Below are 21228 nucleotides of genomic sequence, written 5' to 3' on the forward strand. Positions count from 1 at the left end.
ACACACACAGGGAACTGAAGGAAAAAACATGAACATATGTTTACTGATTTCCGACATTTTCTTATTAATGTGCTCCTCTGAAGTCAGGCCAGGAGAAAGGAGAAAAAGGCTGTAATTGTGCGACACCACTGTATTCCTAACCCTAAATGAGAAAAATAATATATTTGTTACCTAAATATCCTGGCGGGTATCCAATCTCTCGCATTCTGTTAAGCCAAGGAGGTGGGTCAAGTTCCTGCAGAATTGTCAAAAATTACATAGTAATTTAAATATAACATGAAATAAAAAGAAACTTTTTCTTGAAAAGAATAAAAGCCCCAAAAAAGGAAACCAAACTTTGTCTTCATATTCAATTTTACATGTTAAATAGATATTAATCTATAATGTAGCATCTCTAGTTGCTCAGAAAGTTCAGAAAAGGTTTGTAATCATTACTCAAGAAGTTATAACTTACAGAGCCTCAGCGCGCTGTATGAAACTTATAAGTTGGGATGCAACTTCAAGTTTTCTCTTTTGGGATAAATTGGAGGGGATTGAACCCCTGACCTATCCTAATCCTAACCCAGATCCCCACCCTCACTGACCACTTGGGCTAACACAATTGAGTTACTGTATATAATAGCACCGTAACAGATATCCACAACCGTACATCACTTCATCAACAAAATCTAACATACTAATGGGTCTGGGGTTGTGGCTGCATAATACACTCCCTACAACTGACTTTATTCACAGCCGCACGTTATAAGCCTAGCTTCTTCTTTTATTTGAGACCCTCCTTTCAAATTGTTTGCGGTATCCCAAAGGCTTCCTAGGCCCAAGGACTAATCCGCTGGGGGCCGCCAGCCAACAGGGCATTGCAGCCCCTCCCCTGGCCACGTTTATAATTCAGCAATTACATTAGGCAACACCAGCGTTCGAACCCATGACTTGGGGGTTCCATATCATGAAGTTCCCTTGGTGGGACCCAATGCATCCACTGCACTACTTACCGTGGTTATAAGCCTAGCTTCTTGAAGATGCAACTCACAGTACAATATCAGGGTTCAGGTCACGAGAATACAACTAGTAGCATTTGGAAGAGACCAGTATCTGTATTATAACTGGAAGCATTGATAAGAGATGTTAACAAGTCTACTTTATCAGAAATGAGTTATGCCTTACCCCAAGACCCAAAAGCTTCCTCGTCTCAGCCTCAAGAGCACCAGGCCTTAAACCATCGTATTTTCCAGCTGGAGAATTCTGATAATATCGAGTTGAGTTGCGAGAATTAGGGGTTTGATTCTTCTTGATCTTGAGCTGTTTACGGGCTTTATTGACAGCAACATGGTCACGAGGCTTGGGGCATTCCCTCAACGCGTGATTGTAAGAACCACAATTAAAACAACGGCTAGCATCATCTATAATCTCCAAGCCTCTGAAAAATTTAGAAGAAAAATAAGTATGAAAATCTACTTAATGCTGCTTATAAGTACAAGTAGAAACGAATTCTCAAGATAACCTTTATATTCAATTTATAGAGGCTATGAAGAAAAAAAAATTGAAGCATAGACTCAGATCTGGTGAATGAAAGAAGAAACATAAATACTGTTCGTTTGGTCAACTCAATGATTAGCAAAGTTCCAATGTCAATCAGAGTCCGATTGATACTAGCACTTTGGTAAGCACAGAGTAGATGTCAAATCATTATCATGAAGCTGGATGACCATCAATATTTCAAGCTGATATTCTGTTTATCAGTCAGCTTAGTTGACATTACCATATCTTTAATTTGAGTAGCATGATAATATTTTGTGAGGGAAGCTGGAAGTTTACCCCTCCTGATTAGTTGAACTACCAGCCACAGTCAAGCCTAAGGCATAACCACGATCATACAGAGGCGCATAGTTGCTATCCAAAGGCAACGATTCCATGTTTTGTGCTGTCCCTGTTTGGTTATCCATCCAAAAAGACTGCACATAAAAGCATACTTCAGAAAAACTAATTTCATTAAAAAAAAAGGTGTACAAACAAGTAAAAGTGAACAACAAACGTAGAGCTTCAGGCATCAAAAATCTCAAATAGGGAGGTGAGTCGGAAGGTTTTTCCAGGAGATGTCACTGCAATCAGCAGCTCATAATGTTGCAGCCAAGTACAGTGAAAAAGCCATCATAGTATTTTTATAGTATTTTTGAACTATATCAATCAACTACAGCTTGAGCCATGCATTATTATATCTACTTATCTTTGTCCTTACCCTTTACCCCACGTCTGGAGCGGGTGAAGGAAAAAGTTAGAATAGGGGAAGGACATATGTGGAGAAAGAAACACCACATCTGAAATCAGAAGACAAATATAGAGCGAAGCAGACGATAGAATATTATACTCACCACCCCAGACGTCCTCTCTGTGCCAACATGAAGAGCAGGAAAGAGTGTCTCTTCACCTGATTCTAACACTTGAGGTGTATCCTGAATGATCATGTGATGAAAGTAGTATGTTAACACATAAGAACCATAACGTAGACAAAAGGTGGTGCATAAGAACACATCATATTTTAGCTTAGAAATAAAAAAACATCCTTTTATGTGACTCTAAATTATAGACCTCACAATCTCTAAGAATTCCTTTCATTCCATGCAATGTCTTATCTATTCACTAGCATAAGATTCAATATTCTAATGATTATGATTCAAGTTCGACTTTCTAACAGAAGTTTTATAAAGCAAATTGAAACTCCAATTTAACCAATCTGGGTCCAAAATCCATTATAATAAATCTGAAGGATAATATCCATAATATAGATCAGCGAGTCTTACTTGAGATGAAGAAACATGTTTGGCATGCCACTCTGACCACTGCTGTAACAGTTCTTCAAGCTTGTGTTTACTAGCTCTAGAAAATTGAAACAATGTGCTTAGAAATTGCAAGAAAATAACCTTGATTACAAGCATATAATTTATATTGATACAAAATAAATATCTACTTTTGATCTATTTGTCTCAAAATAGAGAAAAATGTTATGCGACAGTAAATACTCCAGTTAACCTTGTTAAGTGACTATATGTTACACGCACTGAAGCTTGCTGCTCGTCAACTGTCGTTCGTGCCCTCTTTACGCCTCTTTTAGCTGATGATGTTGAATTATGGAGAACATTAACAAATATCATGTCATAAACTAGTGACAACCTAAAGTTCAGTCTCCTTAAGGCATACTGCAGTACTGCACTATAGTTTTACGAGTAGAATATATTCATATGCATTTTCTAGTTTGCAGTCGAACACAGGATAATTTAAATGAGAAAAAAAAAATGAGGTGTGGAAGAAGGATACGAGTGACATCCGAATTGTGGATTCCAAAGGGACTTGTACCTTGAACTGCAAGGTGACCATTCTCATACAATGTAGAGTGCAAATCAATATTTACATTCTGAACATCCCCCTCCTTGGGACCAGAACTAGTCAAAGCAGGGAGGTTGTTTATATCCTCAATTTCCATATCTGAATCGTTATCAACCAATTCATTCGCAGGGCTTGCTTCTGGTATGCATTCACTTTCTTCGCGTTGAGCACTGCTCTCACGCTCACTGTTTGGTTTATCTTCTTTATCCTCAGAGTTTATAGGTTGAGCATCAACCTCTTTAGCGTCCTTCTCATCATTAAGTTCGCCATCCTCAAAGCCAGAGTCACCGGAATCCGGGAGAGCAATGAAATCCTCAGATTCCATTTCGATCACAAAGCAACTTCTTACTACGACAGCTCAAACAGAAACTACACTGCATTACATGAACAATCATCATTAATCCCAAGTAACGTATCAAATTTCAATACTTATAAAGATGCCCATCAAAGAAAACACATAATCCCAAGCAAGGTATCAGACTTCAATACTTATAAAGATGCTCATCAAAGAAAACACATACAATCATGTAGATAGATATGATAACACTACTCATTCACTACTTAACATATACTTAAACATATTCAACTCAAATTTCAGCTAGAAAAACACATCCCAATCCAACTTACCAATTCTAATACAAAGAAGCAATCTTTAAAGTAAGAACAGAGAATAACAACAGTGGCATATGACTGTTAATTGATTCAACTTCCTTTAGCATTAAAAGCTTAAACCTTTAAGCTAAATTCACCAACTTTAAATTCTGGGTTTCTCGAAGACCAATCTGGGAAGATAAAAGAGAAGACTTGGAATTGGGGATTTGAAGTGTAAAGGTAGTACCTTGGAATCTCGGGTGGAGTGAGATTAGGGTTTTGATGAAATGCCGCCGCCGCAGCTGAATTGGGAATTAGGGTTCCGGCAAAAGAAGGCGGGTTCTGTCGCCGCCGCAGCAGCTATTTATTTCTCGAGTGAAGAGAAATCATATGATGCGTCCTTTTTCTCTGTTTAATTCTTTTTGTTTTGTTTTCTTTTGTATGTTTAATTTGTGAAGATAGGAAGATGGAGAGCCAATCTGAGCATGTGCAATTGGTCAAGAAATGATTTTTTGAATGAAGACATGAGATATTTTCCCCTCCATGGTAATTTTTCTATTATGTCATTATTAAATTCAAGATTTTGCTAATTGAATCTTGAATCTTCAACTTGCGTTCAATATCTGATTATGGTTTAGTGAAAATAAACTTAGATAAGATGGACATATCAAAAAACAAAACAAAAAACTTTTTTAAGATAGTCATCGTAATAATGTGAAGTTTGAGTAATGTATAACGAAGTTTGAGTAATGATTAACGAATGTCATTTTAAATATTTTAACGTGTAACTATTTTATAATAAAACTGTGAGAAAACTAATTCCTAAACACTTCACTTTACCTCACTCACTCGTAACTTCATAAAAATAAAATGTGAAGTGATCAAACATATGATAAAATAAAGTGCAAAAAAGTCTTCTAATTTAAGAACATAACACACATTTGTATCAAAAAACACATTACAGTATTTTACTTCAGTTTACATACGATAGTAATGATCTTACCATCATTAGATAGGCCTTCGGGTTGGCCAAGTGATGAGGCTGAGGGAGTTAGAATGATTTAAGTACATGGAATCTGTAACTGTAGCATTTGATTATTCAATCCACGTCTAATTTGTTGAGGACATAACCCTTCTCTTCTTCAAAGATAAGCTCCTAGTGCCAATCTTCATCTCATGTGCAGACTCCACATTACACTCATGATCCACAAATCCTGTTGAGCTCGAAGCTGGCTCCGATGGACTTCTCCGGTAGTCCTTAGTAAAGAAGCCATCCTCATGACTTGATGAACTCTCTTGTTCCAAGGGTTCTTTGCCCTTCTCTTCATAAGTCCAGCTACTCTCCCCCTCACTGCTGTGTTCTTTGGAAGATGATGTATCACTCAGTGTGTGGAAGACAGTAACACTCTCTTTCTTTGCTCCTTGAAAATAATAGCTTCTTGTTTTCCCATCATACAAAGGAAGAAGAGATTTTGACCTTGAGGTGATCCTATCTCTTCCCAAACTATAGGTTGTTGACAGCTTCCTCTTGATGCCTTCCCTTTCTTGCAACAGACTGCCTAATTTCTGTAGCGCCTCATCGTTGGCCACTGCTTCATTTGCTGCTTTTTGCTCAAGTTCTGTAATTGTCCTATCGAATGCCTTCTTTTTCAGTCGAAGAGAACGCTGAAACAAGGAGGAAAACGGTAGCAAACTAGTATAAGCATATCTCTGGTCATTGTTCAAGCACAAGCACTGTAGCTGTGTATCAGGATACAAATCTTACTCGCTTTTCAAGAAAAGTTCCAAGGTTTCGACCTTGAAGCTTCTTTTTACTCCAAAATATACAACAGAACCGCACCAGTCCGGCTAGTAATACCAAGATTACAGATTCAAAAAGCAGGAACAAGAGTATTGCCCTTTGACTACCTGCGTGGTTAAACGAATGAGACTGGCTGCTACTAAACCTTCAACTTCAAAATTTACAATAACAGCATATTCTAAGTCACATGGAGTCATTGCTAACTTACCTGTGTAGATGTTGGCAAGCTTTGGCCTTACTTGGGAGCAGCTAGACATAATCTTTTGGCCTAAGTTCAGAGAACAAAATTATATTAACCAAGAGTCTGTGAGACAAATGAGTGTTGAGGCATTGTGAAGTTGGTTCTTACGTGTGGAACGGCATGACAATGGGTTTCCAATCTCTGCAATCATGGATGAAAATATCTGATAAATATGTGTGTCGATACGTACTTGAGGACTCAAAATTTGTACAGCAATTGTTAGAATCAGAATCTTACTTGAAGCAGCAACAAAGGCAAGAACAATCCTCTCGTCTACTATAAAATGGTGGAGATCACTCTGAGAAATCAAGGATGAGAACTGATCACCTGGTAAAAACAACCACTGAAACCAGTTATAGGCAAGCAAAGCAGTGAAAATGGTATGTAAAAAGTGACAGCTGAGCAGTAAAATTACCAGGATATCTTCCAGACCAGTAGATGGACCCTGTTGCTGGAACATACAAGGTAAAGACTACACCTTTAGGTTTCATTGCTGACACAAAAGTATATTCACCTACCGTGTGGCTGATCTTCCCCTCCATTTTGGTCTGAGCAATATAAATTGCAAAGCCGGTGCAGTCAAGAAATGGAGTGACTTGGATAACTGAATCCACTGCAGCTGCTTTTGAGAATTTCTTAAGAACCCCAGTTGGCGAAAATGAGTATAAGAACCCGTCTAATGAACCGATAGATATCCAACCTGTAAAAGCATATGAAGTAGCAGAAAATGCTAATAAGTTAACTGGGAATTATGAACAACCCCAAAACGAGGGCAGAAGTTCATACAAAATCAGAGTTACCATTAGAATCGACAACTGGTGTGTGATCTGCTGTACTTAATGGTCCAATACTTCCTTCCCACAACACATTTCCTGAAGAAACATCTAGTGCCAACAATAGAGGCTTGGTTGGAACAGTAACATACAATCGACCATTGTTTCCAGGAGTTATAGAGAAAACTTTGCCGTAAGAACTTAAATCCTGGATCCATTTGAAGTGAGGACGACGAATTGACAAGGAGTACAATTCTCCTCCAGTATTGGATATCTGCAAATCAAAGGGTAATGTGAAATTTTAATGTCTGTCACATTGTAAATTGTTCATTTGACAACTTTGGCATTGTTCCTATGAGTTATCATAGTACAAAAACACTTCTCATAAATTATACACAATCTTCATAGGCCAGGGTTCATATATGGTTTCTCTATTTGAGCATTGTATTGTAGTCTTCTTTTTAGTCTGTCAGAATACAAGTATCTCTTTTTCGTATCATGACATGGGCAGAAATATGTAAGAAAATTCAAATAGCAAGGATGAGCAGACCTTACATATATACTAGCCTCACATTGATCAATCACAGGGACAGAGTTAAAGTAACAATCTGCAATGTTCTTCCTACAACCCTGTTGATATCCATGTTGATCGATCACAGGTCCAGCACTCCAGAGCAATTGTCCACGCGCCGCGTATGCAAAGAGACCCCTACGCCTAATGTTTACATATACAGATGAACTCACTGTACTGATTGCCACCCCAACAATCTCACCATCTCCTTCTTTAGTTGGTTCTGTACTAAGCAAAACTTCTGCAGAAGGTTTAGACGTCCCATTGTTTAACAAGCTAACCTCAAGCACCCTATTATCCGCAACCAGATATATCTGAAAACACTTGCAGAAGTTAACAACTTTACAAAACCAGTAACCATATACCAAATTTGATACAGTGAACAATGCGACTGTTTAGACTTTGAAAATCACACCTTTTCTTTACCACCATGAATTGGAGGCATATCAAAATTACATGTATAATTCAAATGCAGGGTCCAAGCAATAGTCCCATTACTTTCAAATGCAAGCAAATCTTTCTCAGAGCAAGCATAAACCTTCCCATCATGACCAATTAGAGGCCTCCAAAGTCTATGGTAACTTATTTCTTTACCTGAATCAGAGCAACCAAAAACCATGAAAAACCCTAAGCTTTTCGAGCAACATATACCAAATGAAACTCATAAACAACTCAGAATTTCAGTACCAGGCTGAGAACTGGTTGAAGCCAAAGAGACCAAAATTCCAAACAACACTAGAGATGGGAACACTGTCATTGTAGAGACTGAAGAGAACAATGTACCGAGTGTGACATTGAGATAGAGATATTAAGAAGTTAACGGTTTAGTAACCGCCCCATAACGTGGGGGACAAAACTGAACACCAGCCGTTGGATGAAATAGAGGGCTGAGATTAAACCCGTCTTGGGTCTTATATTGAGGGTGTTAAACCCTTCCCTTTGCTTTTTCTGCAAAGAAAGAAATCTCTGTAAGGCTGTTCTCTGTGTGCCCAACACAGGTAAGCTCCAAAGTTCTTAGTTTTATTTCATTCTATGCTATTTTCCATGGATTTGGTTTTGTGGGTATTGCTAAAACCTCGAATTCTGATTTGCAAAGCTGATTTGGGTAGGTGGTTCAATCTGGTTTTACATATGCTTTGTATGAAGTATGAATATGTCTTAGATTTGTAGTGTTGGAATTCTGATTCATGAATCTTACCCTTGTTTGGGTTTGGATGCTATGGTTGTTAAACCCCTCATAAACCCTGTTGCTTTTTTCCTGAATGACTTTCAGGTATTAATGGTTTTGAGTTGATTGGTATTGGAATGATGGATTGATGGGTATATGGGTGTTCCATTTCATGACCCTCTGATTTTTGGGTGGTTGATTACTCTGGCTGTAGTTGATTATGTTGGATTTGGGAGATATATGATGTGAAATTTAGGAGTTCGTCTCTAAATTTTTATTACAGAACGGTCAAATGAATGCCAGTTCTTAGCTCTATATTCAATTTCAAGTCGATTATGGAAATTATTTTTCTCTGTAAGTCTTGTATTGCTTGTGTTTACTATGAAATGACAGGCCAGTTACATGTGATTGAACTTGGTGTAATTGTCTGAACTAGTTCTTTGAGGCATTAGGTTTGCTAATAATGCGGTTAACTTTGTGTGTATCAATTTTTCTGTTGTATTTTGGCTGCGACTTAGTTCAAATGGTTGGTATAGTTGTTTGCAGGATTGTGGCATGATTACGGTCATGTAGTGTTCTTCTCATTGTTTACCTGTTTAGTCATGTCTTATGAGTTTGAAATTGATATGCTCACTGTTTCGGAATTACCAATTCTATTGCAGAAGTTTCAATTGCGAAGTTGCGTGAATGTTTTGAGGAATGGCAACTCAGGATACCGGAGAAGAAAATCAGCAAACTGAGAATTCCCAAGCTGGTGGTTTCATTGGAGCAGTGGAAGCAAAGTATAGGGAAATCAAAGAGCATGCAGAGACCTACCCTTATGTGTGGGCTTCCTACGGTGTTGTATATGGTGGTTTGGCCCTCTGGACTACCTACAGATGGAGGAAGCTTCGAAAGACTGAAAATCGAGTACGAGCACTTCAGGAGAGATTACGCAAGCATTATGAAGCTGAGGAGCGTGCAAGTGCAACCATAAGCTCAAGCACAAGTCGAAACCCTGCCACCCCAGTTCAAAAGCCTGCCACCCCAGTTCAAAATGTCCCTCCACCATCTGCTGACAAAACCCCTAAATAGTGAAGTTATTGACAATTTTGTTCAGCTTTGTGAAATTAGCTCTCAGTTTGAACACAGATTGCTTGGTTTATCTGTAGCTAATATCACCATCATTTTGCCCGATTGTGACTTCCCTTAATTTTCCCCCAAGTTAATAGGGGTTTGTATCGATGTCCGAAAGAAATGCACAAACAATGTAAAGTGAGTTTTGAAGGTGCAAGCAGTTCAATGCAACATTCTTCATCTAGGTCAATCAAAGCAAGTAATCAAACAGTTAAAAAATTTTGTTTTACAACATTTGATATGACAAACTTCAATCTTTTTTACTTAATGAGGTAGAGTTCATTGTTCTATATGTTATTGCTTAATGAGGTTTTTGATTTGGTCCCTTTTCTGAATATTACTTCCATAGATCAAGAAAATGAAATATTTCCATCTTTAGATTAAGAAAATAAGATATTCATCATAGATTAATACAAGAACAAGAATGCTGATAAGATTACAAGTATAAATCTCCGGATTATATTCTGAGGCCACTACTCATCTGTAACTTCAACGTATAGACCACCTCATTGTAGTCACTATCCAAAATGATTTGAATCTCTCCACCAACTGTTAGAATCCTCCTCTTTCTGTCTACCTAATTGGTTTTTGTGAAAAACAATGACAAGTTTGAGGCCTAAAAGGGGCTGATGTTGCCTGCCAACTTCAACAAGATCTCAGGAACAAGGCGCCTTCTAGGAGGCGCCACAGCATCTTGCTCAAGAGCTTCCTTATCATCGGCATGTATTACAGCAACTAGTTGGTCAAACAAATCATCTTTACCACCTCTTAAGGGATCCTGCAAAATGCGGAGAGTTATGACATGGGTAGATTCCAGGTGTCCTATTTCAGATTCCCATCCTTCACATTTCTATAATTTACATCAGAAACTTACTTGAAGGAACAAGTCTGTATGGGTCTTTCCATCATATAGAACTAAGTCAGCTTGAGCTCCTACCCTTTGAAGAACATCTACAAAAATCTTACTGCACATAGTAACACATTAGTTTTTGAAAATATAACACCGTTATAAACTTTTGAGAAAAATTAAATATCCATATATGTCAAAACTGGTGGAGATTTCCATTAAATGCATACAGCATATCTTTGAGTGTCTTAACTACTAACACTACATGACAGTTCCTCCTTTTTTAAAGAACAATATGAGGTGGCACTGAATAAGGATAATACCATTTCTTATAGGATTTATGAGTACAATTTGTACACCGTGAGCATCACTATATATTATGAAACTATCATATAGAGAATTCTAACCTCGCATCTGATGGTATAGAATAATCTGCAGTTCCATGGAACAGAGTGATAGGAGGCAAGATAGAAACAGCATCTTTATTGCCTGGGTCCTGTACCCTAACTTCAGGAGAAAATCGATGGAAGGATTCTTCACCTTCCATAATGCTGCAATGACATGTCAGAACAATTACTCCATGAAATAAGAAAGAGAAATATACAAGGTAGAAACTGTGCCAATGAGTAGCTAGCAAAACGTAATACGGTAAGTACGTACCTTAAGAAAATGGATCGATACAGTCCACGACTATCAAAGTGATCAACTAAATTAAATAAATTATACCTGTTAAGAGGAAACATATACACTTATTAACCTATAGCTGTCGATCAAAAGATTAACCAACAATACCAAAGTAGAAATGGTCATAAGTCATGCCATCATGATGCTACACATTGCCATTGTTAGGTGGCAAAAGTATATGAACTGATGGAAAGATTTCTGCTTTTTTACTCCTCTTCCCTAATTCAGGACACATTGGATCAAATAAAGTACACCTTTCCCATTCATCAATTTATCATTTTTCAAATACAGTATACACCCAGCATATTCATACTAATGTAACAAGTAAACTTTACCCGCCAGATAAACCAAAGTAAGCCTTTATCTGAGAGACGCTCCAAGAGATCTCTTCCTTCTTAGATTCTTTGATCGCTTGCTCCAAAAGAGCACAAGAAGAAATATGTGCGCCAGCGGATTGCCCCATTAGATAGATTCTACTCAAGAAAATCACAAAAGGACCAATGGGAAAAAAAATAAAAAATCAATCACACAGATACAACTTACAAGATGGTGTGAGAAAAGGAAGAAAATAATAATTACAGTTTTACCTGTCAGGGTCACCTCCATAGTCTGCTATATTGTTGCAGATATATGATATACCCCGGGAAGCATCTTCAACCATGTCACTGATGGTACCCTGGGGAAAATTTCTGCATACATCATATGATTCACATCAGCATCATTTGCAGAGGACAAACTGGATGTAAATACTGTATAATTGATGGTTATATGATATAACTGAATTTTTAATATATATAGAATCATTCAAAAGAATATTTAGAAAGGCAAACTTCAGAAAACAAGAGGCTCTTTTAATCTTTAAATTAGAATGCCATATACTTAGGTTTCAGGTCAGTGATCATGATATGGAAACTGACACATTGGCATCAATTAAACATGGCTAAATCACCTTTTTTGGTTATTAAAAACTGATAAATGACTATACCCTGTTCTTTGCCATTTTGACTGCAGCTTTTTACTATATAATACAGACATAGTTTTATAACTACTATGTCCCTTTAATAAGAAGTGCCTACTCTTTTTTTTTTTTTTCTAAAACTTCCATCAAATATAGCTAATTACCTGTAATCAATGCATGCCACTATGATGTTTCTCTCAGCCAACTGCATACCTAAAAGAGAACCCCATGCTTTATACCTGAACCACCATGAAACTGTAGAAACTTAATGTCAAATAACTAAATAAATGGCTACACATACCTAATCAGAAACTTAATTTTAAATATGGTTCGCATAACACCCTGAAAGAATACGACAATATCATCCCTACGCCTTTATATGAATTCATGAAAGAACAAGAAGAGATTTCTAGAAATTACTGAACTAACAATTTCCACCAGTTTAATCATTACAGTCATCTATTAAAAACTCACCCAATAATCCAGGCTCCACCAGTCACAAACACCACAACAGGCTTTTTCCCATCAGTATTTTTCGGAAAATACAGATCCAACCTGCTAAAAATACATAGTGAAAATGGGGTCACAAAGTCAGTTAAAAGGAAAGAACAACAGAAGTAACCTTTTAAGTTTTAACAAAGTTCACCTACCTATTTCTTGGTTGATCTCCGTAAACAATACTACGCTGGACCTGGCTTGAAAAGTAATAAAGATATGCAACTACACACAAAAAATAACGATACCAATAATTCCGAGTTATCACCTATCACCATACACACAAACCAAAATTACAGAGAAAGTAAAAGGAAAAAAAAAATTGAACAAGTAGTTGGTTAATTACACAAACCTTGAAGAAATCCAGGCATAAGTAACATGGCATAACAATAAAGAGCAAGTAACCTTGTGATCCACCGGTAGCCTACCCTGAATGAAAATAAATGATTAGAAACATCCCAAATTTCCAGATTAACTTCGCAATCAATCATTTTCAACTAAACACATCTTTTAACAAGCAAACAAATAGATTCAATCCAGATAATTAACGCTCGACATAACAAAATTTCCTTATCTAATTCAGCGATTAAACACAGTTAGATTAGATTAAACTAGGGCTTCCGAGAGAAAGTAAAGTACCCGAGGTATTGAAGCAGCGTGAAGCTGAGGCTAGTCACCAGGTAGGTCTCCTTGGCGGCGTGGCCTATATCGCGGCTGAACGAGTTCTGGCGGCTGGGACGCGGCGTCGCCGGCGAAGATTTTGTTCGGCGACGCTGGCCGATGCTTGCAGTAGCAGCGGGAGGATAGCTGAGAACCTTGGTTAGCAATGGCTTGGTCTCCATCTCCATTAACTCCTCCGCCACCGCCGAGGACGCGGATTGCCGGAGGCTGCTCGCCGTGGACTCCGTCGGAGATTCCAACTTCATTTTTTTCACAATCGAATCGGAGAGAGAGGTTGTGGTAAACTCGGTGAAATTTGGAGGTTAAAAATGGTAAGTGAAAATTGGTTTAAACGGTTGAGATTGAAAGCATGAAGGTGGTGGTGGTGGAGAACAGAGAGAGCTTTCCCCCATTTATTCAGGGTGAGAGTGTGGGTCTGGAATAGAAATGTGGCCACGTGGCGCCTTTGTTGTTCGGGGGCGGGGTCCACCCGTTATGGGGGAAACTCCGGAAAGATGGAGAATCTTTGCATTATTAGTCTAATAATTAAGACTTGATGAGAAGAATAATAATTAATAATAGTGAGGAACGTGGTTTAGGTCTCTGCACAAAGATTTCCGGTTTCATGAAATTTGACCACTGCCTGTTATTAGGTTTCGAAGCGGAATCAAATTTGCCTACCATCAACACTTACCATCCAATAAAAAAATGTCACGTGTGATAACTTAAACCCTCAAGAAGATGAAGATCAAGAATGCATGGGCAACCACAAAAACGGAGAGGATGGAAATAAGAATGCAGAAAACCATCTTGGTAATCGAAGGCCAGGGAAGAAGGCAATGCAGGAGCCGCCAAAACGAAATTTCAGCTCTGTGAGAAAAGTCTGGTGGTTTGGTAGAATTAGGGGGAGTGAGGCGGAGGGGAATTGAGAAAGGTGAGGGGCAGGAGTCCGGGACGAAGTAGCTGCCATCGGCTGGGGTTACCATTTTTATATGGGATATTCATTTCTACATTTGAATCCTGTCAACGAGACAAAAAGGGTTGAGATGTAGAAGCTGATTTCCAGCCTAAAATGGCGCCATTAGTTGGAGGATCAGCCAGCATCGCTGCCTTTGAGTTCCTGAGAACGGGAATGCACATATCATAATCCGTACAAGCAAACCTCAATCATTGACATTCTAATCAGATGATATCGAATTCCTTGCATCATCAAGAACATTCAGCCAGCAAGACACTTTTTGGTAATGCCAACTAGCAATGCCTAGCTATCAAGCAAAATTTTCATACATAAGAGTTCATATGAGATAAATAGGTTAGTTCATAGTAGAACTAGAAATTCAACACAACCTCAGTGGAGATGCTTTCTACTTTATCCATCCTAGAATCCAAATGAACGTTTGCTAATCCAATATATCTGACAACATGTTTTTCTTTATATCATGAGCATTCAAGAAAATTTCCATTGAAACTCGCTGCTCTCGTCATTCCGTCTCTACCTTAACCACCATCTCTGGACTGCAGAAACGGGAGTCTCCAAGAATGGGGCCCAGCGTTGGATGAATGGATGAACAGTCCTTCCTATCTTAGTCCACACACTTAGATGGTAGTTAGAAGTCACTGGAGCATGATACATGAGCTTCAATAACTGCAAAACATGTTGAAAATAAATAGTATCACCACCTATGCGATATAAGGTTGACATGATTATAAATAAATACCTAATCACTCTAGATGCTTCCTGACTCTACGATGACAGAAAGGAACAAGTTCATTACCCAAAGTAACCACATGGTCACCTGGACTTACAGTATGGACAAACTCAACTTATAAACTCCATAGTTAAAGAGACGGATAACATCTAAAAATTAATTAGTTTGGCTAGGTGGATGAATTTCTTGCACAAATTCAATGCATGCTTGCGTCAGTTGCATGCATCACTGTATGCATGCATTGTGTGCATGTAGGTGAGGGTAGGAAAGTGAACATGATATCACAATTGGAAAAACTTTAACCCCATAAAACAGAGATTTCATTCCACATCCATGATAAAAGAATCCTAAAAGAAATTATTCCTACCTGCCAATATACGAATGTCTGTATAAGGTTGCGTTGCCACCTATAAGAATTAAAAAGTTTAGTAATGAATTATAAAAACTAGATAGAAACTTATCTTTAAAACAAACCAGAGACAATGGTTCCAAGCAACTCACGAGAGCAAAGATATAATCAAAAGGAAGCCATTTCCAATCTCAACATGTGAAGAAAGTATGTTGAGTGTAGTTGTATTTGACTCGACCCAAACGCAAGGCTCTTCCAAATATTTCCTGTTTATCATCAAGGAAAAGAGAATATGACTCCGTAGAGAACAGAAGAAGCAAATATTTAGTTAGCTGTACACCAAATCAACATGTTAAAGCACTCCACGAATCCTGAATGGAATCCACATGGTAGATCCTTAGAATAACATTTAGAGAAAAAAAAAAGGTACAATAAAATATCATTCTTTCGTAAGACCAGAAATCTAACACACATCCAATATTAGGCAACACTGTTAAGCACCAAATTTCCTACCTGTACAATGAGGATTGACTAAAGTTGCGCCTAAGGAACTTGGCAACACGTACAAGAGCCCGACATAGAATGGGAATCAGGGCGACTGCAATTGAGATACATAATTAAGCTAGACACAACTAAGAAAAGAAATGCAAGAATGGAGAGAGAGAGCTTGAGACATAAGACTTGCTCACATTTGAGAGAAAGATGGGACGTGACAAAGGTCACGCAGTATATCAAGTAGATAAAATCCTTAGCCATGACTATTGACCGAAAGTAAACTTGCAAACCCTGTAAGTTCCACTCCCTTGGTTTCTGAAACAGTAAAGATAAGTCAATGAAATAACAGCAAGGACACCATAAATAAACCAATAAAATAGCACAAAGTTGGTGTATCTAAAGTTTAGTACTTACTCCATAAAGCGAGTACAAGGAATAAAGAGAGGAACATGCTGTGCCCATAAAAGAAAGCCGATATGCCCTATTTGAAAGGTGCCTAGGCACCAATGGGAGAATGGCAAGCACAGCCACAAGAAACACCTGAAGGAAAGGTAAAAGTACAGATTGAATGATACCAACAGTAAATTTAGTGAATGTTGTTACCCAAAAAAGCAAGAGTAGCTGGAGTACTATGTGTAATACAAGACCTCTGACCAAAAAATAATGATTCATTAAGCTCACTTTTAATTCAAAATCAACTTTTTAAAGATATAAATGACTAAATAGCTATTTGAACAAGCGAATGAGATTTTGAATTCAGAAGCAACATAGTTTCAAACACTACAATCTAAAGCAAACTTTGCTTCTTGCTTGCGGCGTACAAGTTTAAATTGGGCCATCATGCATGAGAGATTCAGAAAGAAGGAACCTTAGAAAACTGAATCACAGTCACATTCACATTTGGATTAAAGAAACAAACAAAAAAGATAACAAATAAAGTTCAGGCTGAAAAAATGATAAAGTGACCAGCTCAGTGCCTTCCCACCGTTTTAATTACTGAAGCAGTTAACAGAAACTTCAACGTACAGCATCTGCTTATTGATATATATTCTTTGATATGCTTTTATCAATGTATAACTCACATTCTGTATTACTGAGCCTGGTTTCAAGGATATTGAGAGGTAGAAAAGTTACATAAAACATGATTCTTCTAAAAAATATGGCCAACTTGAGAAACGCAAAGGAAAAGTAGCGCAAGTATGTGCACATAAGAGGAGTTAAATGTGTAATCTTACATAAGTAAACAAGTGTATTCGTATAGTATGCATGATGAGTAGATTGACTGTACCCAAGCATTAACAGAAAATTCAATGGTTTGGCGATCCCAACGCAGATTAGTTGGGGAACTTGCTGGTGATGTTCCTGATGCTGCTGATGCTCCTGACGTTCTAGGAGTTGATCCTACAAACCCATCAAGTTCAACTTGCTATCAACAAATTTCAGGCTACTAAACAGCAAACAAACTCGATTCTTTTTTATGGCATGACAATTTGAGCTAACCTCTATTATCTTATTAACAGTAAATAGTGAAAAATGATTGCATTTCAACCTGCACTGTCACTTGTAGACCGGGACGACGATGATGATGATGAAGGCCTCGTTGGCTTAGAAGGACTGCTGACGGACATTGTATCCACCAGAAGCTCCGGATCCTATTCATGAAATCCAAGTGCAAAACTTTGTCAATATGCAAACAAGCCGGTGCAAATAACTTGATATATGGGATTCGGGATCTCTTTAAAAGCCAATAACCCAGCCAATCAATTACAATTCCCAAAAAAAAAAAAATTCACCAGAATGCTAGTAATTCAACACTAACTGAACAATAACAACTATGAAGATGCATACAATCCCACAAACTAAAGGCACACAATTTCCTAAAGGCTCAATCACCCAATTCACAGAAACAGCAGTTATTAACAAAACCATCACCACCTTCTATGACTAGAACAAAAGCAAAAATCAAACTTTTGAGAAACAAAGAAACGAAAGCTCCAAACTTTATACAATTCAGACAGAATCTCAGCATATAAATTATCAAACACAAAACCCAATAACGAAAATTAGAACAAAACCCCAGAAAACCCAAATCCCAAATCAAAAAGGCAGATGGAGACTGACAATATAGCGCTTGTAGAACTTCTGCTTGAAATGGGAGATGACGTCAGGGCTGGAGGACATGTGAGGAGGGATGAGGATGTTGGCCCAGTAGTCGGCCCATCTGGGGTCGTTCTCGTAGTCGTAGGCCGCCGCCGCTATCTTCTTCAGCCTCTGCGGGTCTTCTCTCTCCTCCCCCATTGTTTCCGAGATCGCGATGCTTCGAAACTACAAAGACTCTACTATTCTGTCTCTTGTTTGTTCTCGAACTCAACTAAACTCAACTTCTCTGTACTCTTCTATATCATACGATTCTCCTACACTTCCTACTCCTCTCGGTCTCCTTTTACTTTACTACGCTTCGTTTAGAATTTACGACGCCGTTTTGTTCATGGTAACTTTTGCTTGGTGAATTGGGCTTTCGAGTTGTTGTGTTTGGTTTGGTTTGATTCGGTTCGGTTTGATGACAATCGGGAGATTAGACCGAGTGTCACATGTTATTTATATAGTGGTAGAATAGAGAAAATCAAACCAAACCAAATAATGATCGATTCCAGTTTGCGGAGTTTGAAAGGTGAAAACCAATTTTGCTAGTAAAGTTTTTCGAGTAAGTGAATGTCTAAAATGAAGTAATAATCAGTTGAACGATGTTTGGTTGCATGTGATATTGCGGGAAAATAATTGAGAGTTCCGGCTTTATACAAAGTATCTCAAACTTTTTTTAAGTCTCGAATATGTATCATGACTAACAATAGTTTTGCTTTAGTTATTTAGTTAATGTTGTTGTTTTTCTCTCTCTCTCTCTCTCAACCTTTGGGGTGAAGAAGCATAGTCCAACAAAAATAAGTGTTAAAAGTCAACTAGCATTTGGTCTAGCTAGTTCTAGTGAATAAGATTAGTCGAAGTTCACAATAGTAAATCAAATAAAGATTCAAGAATGTAAACTATGGCCTAGGCCATTATATTTGCCCGGTCATAGAATGCAACATCCTCCTCTAGCAATGTGATTTGCATACTACTCTCACCAGTCACCACTGCAATACTGTCATCAAGCTTTTGTCAACCCTATGGCTACACATGCATCTCTCTCTTTCAGTCTTTTCTCCAAATGCAGTCATGGAATTAAGCTACTTTTTTAGAAGATTGAATCCATCAATACACACAAGCTTTCTCTTAAACTTGGCACACCAAGATATAGGAATAGTTGGTTAGAAGAGTATTGGTGGGAGGGATATTGTTTTATTAAGGATTCAAAGACTTCCAAACACAGGAAAAGCACTATGGCATAGGCCACAAACTAATCCCTTCGTTTCAGCTAAATTCCTGGTCATAACATCCTAGCAATGTTATTTGTAAACTACATGTCGATCGCGCTACTTGCAAAGACTGTCATGAAGCTTGCCTCTACTCTATGGCTACCATTCTCTCCCACTTTCAGTCTTAATCTCTTTTCCTCAAGAGTATTCTCTCCCCTCCTAATTTGTCTACCAAATATGCAGTAATATACAAATCTAAACTTCTAGCTTGCACGATAATCTTTTAGAAGTTTGAATCAATCTGACAAGCTTTGCATTACTAAGCATGCTGTTTATTTCTGCATCTGCTTCTTCATCTGAGACTTCATGGCTTCCTCCTCCTCCTGATAACAAACCCTGAACTTTTAAGCTGTTTTCTAGTTCGATGGCTTCACTTCTTGTTCTTATAACCTTCCCAAAGCATAGGTATCTCCCACATGCTCCATTATCCATGGCTTCATAAACATAGACGTGCGCCTCTGCGGCCTTCTTCACATCCTCAATGGCTAAGTGACCATTTTTAAGCATGTCCTTGCCACCTACAAACACATCACAAAATGTAAGTCAAGCATCATGCAATGGAAAATGCATGTTCTCAAGTGGCTTTGTGACATGTTGTGCTATTAAATTGTCGATATGGTCATGTACATTGATAATCTGAGAACATAACATGTCATCATGTCTAGTAAGATAAACATTGCGGATTTGATAATATAAGGTTCTGTGATGCATTTAGTATACCTTTGAGATAGGGTATATAGTTGTCCTGGTGAGCACATGGGTCCATGTGAAGGCCAGGGCAAACTGTCACAAGATTAACTTTCATTTCCTTCGACTTTCTCCAAGAAGCTATCTCCGCAGTGGTCTTCCCCAAAGCCAGCCAAAGCTATTTACCATAAGAAAGAAGTGAATATATATCGACAAATGATGTTCACAACAATTTGTTCATATATAGTTCTTTAATCACTGTGCTAACTGCTAAGTGATCCAACATCAAGAAACTCACTCTTTATATACCTTGTTTTCTCTGCAGAATTCTACATTGCTCCAGCTAAACTCATCAATGACCTTGTTCTCGCTATCGCCTGCCCAGATACAGGCAAGAAGAGAGGAAGTGAAGATGCATCTCTTCGCATATGTTGCCCTCCCACAAGCTTCTATCACATTCTTTGCCCCTTCAGTTTCAAGAAATGCCATCTGTCCCTATAAATATGTAAATGCAACCTTATTGTCTGAAAGAAAACAAAAAATACCTAAACTCACTATTAAGTAGTCTGACATCACTGATCTAGCTGGAACTTAGAAATCTTTTTCTAGTTAAAAGTGTTAAATGAGTTACAGAAACAAGTTTTAATGTTATAAAATAAACAGTCAAACTTCTAACTTCTGATTCTTCAAACGAGCATAATTTACACAAGTACCTCTACCTAAACAATCCAAACACGTTCTAATCAGTAATCAGTATTACAGTATATATGGCAAACTTACAGAATAACCAGTGACACCATGTGGATCAATGAAGGAGGAGCTATGAAAAATTGCATGGCAACCCCTAAAAGCATCACAAAGCATATCCAAGTTTCCCATCTTTGCCACAACAACACTCTCTAGCTGGTGTATCTCTTCATCTCTCATTAGCTTCTTCATGTCTTCATAATCCTCTACTCATGCATAACATATATAGAGATCGAAAAGAAGAGTGAAAAAACAAGATCATAACTTGGCAAAACAATTAGTGATTGTGAAAAGTTCTAGCTGGCTACCTTGGTTTTGAATGGTGACTCGAACCAGGTATCCGTGCGCCAAAAGAGCTCTAACTATGTGAGAACCCAGGTATGAATTCCCACTGGTCACACAGACCAGGTTCTTCTCTCTTGAAATATCCCAACTGCACCTGAATGCATAGTTTACACAGCTTTTATTTTCCTCCTTCAAAGAGATCATCAATGGGTTTGGCACCACCACCTCTTCCATTGCCATTGCCCTCTCTCTCTCTC

The 21228-nt window shown here is 38.0% G+C and overlaps 6 protein-coding genes across 6 annotated transcripts in view; 1 reads left to right on the plus strand and 5 right to left on the minus strand.

Annotated features, from left to right (window-relative positions):
- Positions 1-4370, minus strand: part of LOC101295545 — a 5941-nt gene extending 1571 nt beyond the window's left edge. The window contains exons 1-8 of the mRNA XM_004304101.1: positions 4220-4370; positions 3352-3755; positions 3028-3109; positions 2799-2874; positions 2370-2450; positions 1816-1952; positions 1165-1417; positions 172-235 (exon numbers count right to left, since the gene is read on the minus strand). Of these exons, the coding sequence (XP_004304149.1) occupies positions 172-235; positions 1165-1417; positions 1816-1952; positions 2370-2450; positions 2799-2874; positions 3028-3109; positions 3352-3706 (1048 nt within the window). The 5' untranslated portion in view covers positions 3707-3755; positions 4220-4370. The remainder of the gene's footprint in view (positions 1-171; positions 236-1164; positions 1418-1815; positions 1953-2369; positions 2451-2798; positions 2875-3027; positions 3110-3351; positions 3756-4219) is intronic.
- Positions 4371-5082: 712 nt separating this feature from the next.
- On the minus strand, positions 5083-8115 carry LOC101309474 (protein GAMETE EXPRESSED 3-like). Its single transcript, XM_004305983.1, has 9 exons — positions 8046-8115; positions 7774-7952; positions 7343-7672; positions 6815-7061; positions 6430-6714; positions 6252-6341; positions 5982-6041; positions 5738-5820; positions 5083-5637 (listed from the first exon to the last, which is right to left on the minus strand). Exons 1-9 carry the CDS (start codon positions 8113-8115, stop codon positions 5083-5085), a joined length of 1899 nt encoding a protein of 632 aa, XP_004306031.1.
- Positions 8116-8310: 195 nt separating this feature from the next.
- On the plus strand, positions 8311-9770 carry LOC101295836. The gene is made up of 2 exons (XM_004304102.1): positions 8311-8356; positions 9189-9770. Exon 2 carries the CDS (start codon positions 9226-9228, stop codon positions 9598-9600), a length of 375 nt encoding a protein of 124 aa, XP_004304150.1. The 5' UTR covers positions 8311-8356; positions 9189-9225; the 3' UTR covers positions 9601-9770.
- Positions 9771-9997: 227 nt separating this feature from the next.
- LOC101296126 (probable isoprenylcysteine alpha-carbonyl methylesterase ICMEL2-like) lies at positions 9998-13652 on the minus strand. Its single transcript, XM_004304103.1, has 11 exons — positions 13266-13652; positions 12979-13055; positions 12782-12851; positions 12606-12686; positions 12296-12370; positions 11761-11862; positions 11509-11646; positions 11150-11215; positions 10897-11040; positions 10517-10607; positions 9998-10420 (listed from the first exon to the last, which is right to left on the minus strand). Exons 1-11 carry the CDS (start codon positions 13550-13552, stop codon positions 10259-10261), a joined length of 1293 nt encoding a protein of 430 aa, XP_004304151.1. The 5' UTR covers positions 13553-13652; the 3' UTR covers positions 9998-10258.
- Positions 13653-14458: 806 nt separating this feature from the next.
- On the minus strand, positions 14459-18257 carry LOC101296408. The gene is made up of 9 exons (XM_004304104.1): positions 17961-18257; positions 17389-17491; positions 17128-17240; positions 16254-16379; positions 16034-16154; positions 15858-15942; positions 15497-15610; positions 15363-15402; positions 14459-14931 (listed from the first exon to the last, which is right to left on the minus strand). Exons 1-9 carry the CDS (start codon positions 18135-18137, stop codon positions 14779-14781), a joined length of 1032 nt encoding a protein of 343 aa, XP_004304152.1. The 5' UTR covers positions 18138-18257; the 3' UTR covers positions 14459-14778.
- Positions 18258-19447: 1190 nt separating this feature from the next.
- Positions 19448-21222, minus strand: LOC101309760 (cinnamoyl-CoA reductase 1-like). Its single transcript, XM_004305984.1, has 5 exons — positions 20995-21222; positions 20720-20892; positions 20249-20434; positions 19973-20117; positions 19448-19770 (listed from the first exon to the last, which is right to left on the minus strand). The coding sequence occupies exons 1-5, from the start codon at positions 21209-21211 to the stop codon at positions 19448-19450; spliced, it is 1044 nt and encodes a 347-aa protein (XP_004306032.1). The 5' UTR covers positions 21212-21222.
- Positions 21223-21228: the final 6 nt, after the last annotated feature.

The sequence above is a fragment of the Fragaria vesca genome, linkage group LG6, assembly GCF_000184155.1.
Source record: "Fragaria vesca subsp. vesca linkage group LG6, FraVesHawaii_1.0, whole genome shotgun sequence".
Lineage (NCBI taxonomy): Eukaryota > Viridiplantae > Streptophyta > Magnoliopsida > Rosales > Rosaceae > Fragaria > Fragaria vesca.

What these genes read in the sequence shown, in the direction of transcription:
- LOC101309474 (XM_004305983.1), bottom strand. Translation starts at nt 8,115, where the DNA reads ATGACAGTGTTCCCATCTCTAGTGTTGTTTGGAATTTTGGTCTCTTTG. An exon ending in AATGTGAGGCTAGTATATAT is followed by an intron (nt 7,062 to 7,342) that starts GTAAGGTCTGCT and finishes TTTGATTTGCAG; the next exon opens with ATATCCAATACTGGAGGAGA. An exon ending in ACCAGTTGTCGATTCTAATG is followed by an intron (nt 6,715 to 6,814) that starts GTAACTCTGATT and finishes ATGCTTTTACAG; the next exon opens with GTTGGATATCTATCGGTTCA.
- LOC101296408 (XM_004304104.1), bottom strand. Translation starts at nt 18,137, where the DNA reads ATGGGGGAGGAGAGAGAAGACCCGCAGAGGCTGAAGAAGATAGCGGCG. An exon ending in AATTTTCTGTTAATGCTTGG is followed by an intron (nt 16,380 to 17,127) that starts GTACAGTCAATC and finishes CCTTTCCTTCAG; the next exon opens with GTGTTTCTTGTGGCTGTGCT. An exon ending in TTGATTATATCTTTGCTCTC is followed by an intron (nt 15,403 to 15,496) that starts GTGAGTTGCTTG and finishes TAATTCTTATAG; the next exon opens with GTGGCAACGCAACCTTATAC.
- LOC101295836 (XM_004304102.1), top strand. Translation starts at nt 9,226, where the DNA reads ATGGCAACTCAGGATACCGGAGAAGAAAATCAGCAAACTGAGAATTCC.
- LOC101309760 (XM_004305984.1), bottom strand. Translation starts at nt 21,211, where the DNA reads ATGGCAATGGAAGAGGTGGTGGTGCCAAACCCATTGATGATCTCTTTG. An exon ending in ATGGTGTCACTGGTTATTCT is followed by an intron (nt 20,435 to 20,719) that starts GTAAGTTTGCCA and finishes ACATATTTATAG; the next exon opens with GGACAGATGGCATTTCTTGA. An exon ending in CTATATACCCTATCTCAAAG is followed by an intron (nt 19,771 to 19,972) that starts GTATACTAAATG and finishes ATGTGTTTGTAG; the next exon opens with GTGGCAAGGACATGCTTAAA.
- LOC101296126 (XM_004304103.1), bottom strand. Translation starts at nt 13,552, where the DNA reads ATGAAGTTGGAATCTCCGACGGAGTCCACGGCGAGCAGCCTCCGGCAA. An exon ending in ACGCTGCTTCAATACCTCGG is followed by an intron (nt 13,056 to 13,265) that starts GTACTTTACTTT and finishes ATTTTCATTCAG; the next exon opens with GGTAGGCTACCGGTGGATCA. An exon ending in TATGGAGGTGACCCTGACAG is followed by an intron (nt 11,647 to 11,760) that starts GTAAAACTGTAA and finishes TTTCTTGAGTAG; the next exon opens with AATCTATCTAATGGGGCAAT.